The sequence below is a fragment of the Brassica oleracea genome, chromosome C9 (assembly GCF_000695525.1).
Source record: "Brassica oleracea var. oleracea cultivar TO1000 chromosome C9, BOL, whole genome shotgun sequence".
NCBI lineage: Eukaryota > Viridiplantae > Streptophyta > Magnoliopsida > Brassicales > Brassicaceae > Brassica > Brassica oleracea.
Window position 1 is genome coordinate 931,557 of NC_027756.1, and position 3,997 is coordinate 935,553.

General features: G+C 39.1%; 2 protein-coding genes across 2 annotated transcripts; both read left to right on the forward strand.

The window, feature by feature from the left end:
• The first annotated feature begins 443 nt into the window (after positions 1-443).
• LOC106312977 (GTP-binding protein SAR1A) lies at positions 444-2,867 on the forward strand. Its single transcript, XM_013750688.1, has 3 exons — positions 444-684; positions 943-1,074; positions 2,361-2,867. Exons 1-3 carry the CDS (start codon positions 556-558, stop codon positions 2,679-2,681), a joined length of 582 nt encoding a protein of 193 aa, XP_013606142.1. The 5' UTR covers positions 444-555; the 3' UTR covers positions 2,682-2,867.
• Positions 2,868-3,026: 159 nt separating this feature from the next.
• LOC106312976 lies at positions 3,027-3,997 on the forward strand. Its single transcript, XM_013750687.1, has one exon. It carries the CDS (start codon positions 3,211-3,213, stop codon positions 3,829-3,831), a length of 621 nt encoding a protein of 206 aa, XP_013606141.1. The 5' UTR covers positions 3,027-3,210; the 3' UTR covers positions 3,832-3,997.

The following is a 3,997-nucleotide window of genomic DNA, read 5'->3' on the forward strand; positions in this document are numbered from 1 at the left end:
TATACATAATTTTTTAATTAAAATATTAACCCCATAATAAAATTAATTTATCAGAGTTATACCAACTTAATTCATTAAAAAAATAAAGTTTAATTTTTTTAACATAAATAGTCATTTAAAATGAAACACGATAAATAAAGATAAAATTTTTAAGTCTTTTATAAAATAAAACACAAATATATGAAAATGTGACATTTACTAAATATTTGTCAATTGAAAAAAAAAACAAAAATAAACCCGCGCTTTGAAAGCGCGGGTCAAAATCTAGTTTATTAACTTAAAAACAAATCATTTGATTTCTTAGACTAAAAGGCCCACAAAATTTTATGGGAGCGTATATATAAAAATCTTTAACTGGGCTTACTGGGCCTTAGCTAATCTATCAACGTGGGTACGTTTCTCGTTTCCAAATCCGCATTGCTTGCCGTTTTCAAACAGAGAGAATCGCCTTCTCTCTTCTTTACTCGACCTCGAAGCTAATTATTAAGAATCTGAAGATCTCTCTCTTCTCTCTCTCGCGATCGTGGAGGATCAGAGTAGTAGCGAGTAATCATCATGTTCATGATAGATTGGTTCTACGGCGTTCTCGCTTCGCTAGGCTTATGGCAGAAAGAGGCTAAGATCTTGTTCCTCGGGCTCGACAACGCCGGCAAAACGACCTTGCTTCACATGCTCAAGGACGAGGTTCGATCTCTCGATCTCTTCTGATTGATTTCGATCAGGCTTCAGTTTTCGCTATCGGATCGATCCTCTTTGTGCTTGAATAGGTTTTGATTGAATCTGTTTGAGAAGTTTCTAATTTGGGAGGAGATGCTGAATTTCGATTTAGGAACCTTCCGTTTATAGATTCATTATTGTTCTTGTGGTAGTCACTGTTATAAACAAATCTTATTTGTTGATATAAACAAAACTACTATGTGATTTTGAAAATTGGTGAAACAGAGATTGGTGCAGCACCAGCCGACGCAGCATCCGACGTCTGAAGAACTTAGCATTGGTAAAATCAAGTTCAAGGCGTTTGATTTGGGTGGGCATCAGATTGCTCGCAGGGTCTGGAAGGATTATTACGCTAAGGTAAAGCATATTATCTCTTGATTTTTCTGCTATTTGCCATATAATGGAGAGCTTCTTGAGATTGTTTTCTGCTCATACTTCACCTCATTTACTGCCTCTTATAGTCCCTATATTGAAGACGTTGCTCATGTGTCGTCCATTAGATTGAGTTTGCACTCTTATTCTTCCAAGTAAAAGCATGGTTTGTAGTTTTGCTCATTGGTGATTCATCATGCTAGATCGTTTTCAGTCTAGTTAGAGCCATGTTTATAGTTTTCCAGTTATCCTAAAGCTTTTCAATAATCAGAATCGATATTGCACACTTCTTCTTCTTCTTCTTCCTAGTGAAAGTCTTGTTTGTAGTTTTGCTCATAGGCAATTCATCATGCTAGACCACCTTCACTCTAGTGGAAGCCATGTTTGTATGTAAAGCTTGTTCGATAAGCATTAGATTGATATTGCACACTTCTTCTTCCTAGTGAAAGCATGGTTTGTAGTTTTGCTCATTGGTGGGTGATTCATAATGCTAGATCGTCTTCACTCTAGTGAATGCCACGTTCGTAGTTTCCCCGTTATCCTAAAGCTTTATCGATAACCATAGTAGAATCAGAATCTGTAACTCCAAATGTTTCGACCTATTCAAGCTACTTGCAAATGCAGAGTTTTATGAACCATTACTTCTGATGATTTATGCTCGAAAGCTTGGTTTGTATTGTAATTTTGCTCGTAGGAAATTTCATCATGTTAGACCATTTTCACTCTCGTGTAACTCTCCAGTTATCCTGAGTATAAAGCTTTTTTGATAAGCATAGTAGAATTAGAATCTGTAACTTCAAATGTTTGAACTCATTCAAGCTTCTGCATGTATCCATATCCATTGGATCGATATTGCACGCTTCTTCTTCCTTGTGTAAGTTTAGTTTGCAGGCAATTCATCATGCTACATCATCTTCACTCTAGTGAAAGCCATGTTTGTAGTTTTCCACTTACCCTAAAGCTTTTTCGATAAGCATTGTAGAGTTATAGTCTTTAACTCCAAATGTCTCAACTCATTCAAGCTTCTTCAATGAACCATTGGTTTCGGTGGTGATATACTCTGTTCCTTTTGTAGGCAATTCATCATGCTATATCATCTTCACTCTAGTAAAAGCCATATTTGCAGTTTTCCACTTATCCTAAAGCTTGTTCGATAAGCATTGTAGAATTATAGTTAACTCGAAATGTCTCAACTCATTCAAGCTTCTTAATGGTAGAGTTTTATGAACAATTAGTTTCGATGATTTATACTCTGTTTTTTTCCCTTGCAGGTGGATGCCGTAGTGTACCTAGTGGATGCTTACGACAAGGAGAGATTCGCAGAATCAAAAAAAGAACTGGACGCACTTCTCTCAGACGAGTCTCTAGCCACCGTCCCTTTCCTCATCCTAGGAAACAAGATAGACATACCGTACGCAGCATCAGAGGACGAGCTCCGTTACCATCTCGGCCTCTCCAACTTCACCACGGGAAAGGGCAAAGTGAACCTAGTGGATTCCAACGTAAGACCACTGGAGGTTTTCATGTGCAGCATCGTCAGGAAGATGGGTTATGGCGAAGGCTTCAAATGGCTCTCTCAGTACATCAAGTAACCAAGACTCCTCTCCAACACATGGCGTTATTATTGTTAAAAATCAAGAGTAAGCTTTCTATAAATCCCGTTTTGTATTTTGTCTTGCGTTTTCTTTTCTTTTTGCATGTGTTGTAAGAAATGTGGTTTCGTGTGTCTGTCTTTGTTTCTTGTAGTGACTTTAAATTTTAAATCATATTATTTTAAACTTTGGGTTACAACTTCGTGAAGTTAGTTAACTAAACCCAGTAAAGAGACGTCTGTGGTTGAACAGTTTTTTTCACTTTTGTTTCACGCAACAGTGAATATATTAATAGAATTGAAGTAAGTACGTGTAGATATAGATGTACTAGCAGCAAAAGAGTTTCTCAACCGTTGGATCAAGACCCTAGGCATTCGTGAGATCACCCAACAAACCCACACCAATACAATAATATGAATAAATAAACATTAAAGTATAAGGATGGAACCGTTTAACGAACTCCATACAAACCAAACCATTTCATGTGTTGTGTATAAGTTTACACGCATATGATCGTCCTGGTCTTAGAATGGGCAACGCAATCGGCTCCCGGAAGCTGGAAACGGCGGCGATGGCTGTCGGAAAAGTTGTATTATCCGACGGAAGAGTACAAAACTTAGAGGAAGAGACGACTGTAGCTGAGATCATGCTGGAGAATCCGCAACACGTCGTTGTGGAATTTGATCCTTCATCAATAACATTCAACAAGGACGGGAAGACGGTGAAGAAGAAGCTGACTCCTTTACCGGCGGACAACACACTCGAGCCGGGGAAAATCTACTTGGTCCTCCCGGCCAAAAGAAGCGGTAGCGGCGGCGGAGCTAAGTCATCATCATCGTCGGCGGTGATGACGTCAGAGGAGATACGTAAAATGCTGTTTAGCGCCACGGCTATGGTAAGGTCATCGTTTAGCTACTACGAAGGGATTCTTCCTTGGTTTACTACTAGAAGTTATAGTAATAGTAATCCGGCGGTTGATGCGGTGGTGGCTGCTACGTCGGTTGGAAAGTTGGAGGCAGAGACGGAGGAGGAAGGGAGGCCGGAGTTTTTGAGCCGGCAACTGTCGGGAAGAGGGTGGAAACCAAGCTTGGATCCTATCAAGGAAAAGAAAGCAAAGAAGAAAATTCTTCATCAACTGTTGTCGTTTTAGTTACGGCGTCGTTTCAGTGTTATCTCTTTCTCTCCGTGTGTTGTTTCTGCATGTGCTATAGTCGTAAGTTGTTTCGTTACGTGCGTGTTTGTATGTACGCCGGTCGCAAGAAACTCACGTGATCCTCAAAACCATCTTTTGCAGTTAAAAAAAAAATTAAGTTGTT

Excerpts from the sequence above, each read along its gene's own strand:
- LOC106312977 (XM_013750688.1), top strand. The coding sequence starts at position 556 with ATGTTCATGATAGATTGGTTCTACGGCGTTCTCGCTTCGCTAGGCTTA. Across the intron at positions 685-942 it reads TTCACATGCTCAAGGACGAG|AGATTGGTGCAGCACCAGCC; the intron begins GTTCGATCTCTC and ends TTGGTGAAACAG. Across the intron at positions 1,075-2,360 it reads GGAAGGATTATTACGCTAAG|GTGGATGCCGTAGTGTACCT; the intron begins GTAAAGCATATT and ends TTTCCCTTGCAG.
- LOC106312976 (XM_013750687.1), top strand. The coding sequence starts at position 3,211 with ATGGGCAACGCAATCGGCTCCCGGAAGCTGGAAACGGCGGCGATGGCT.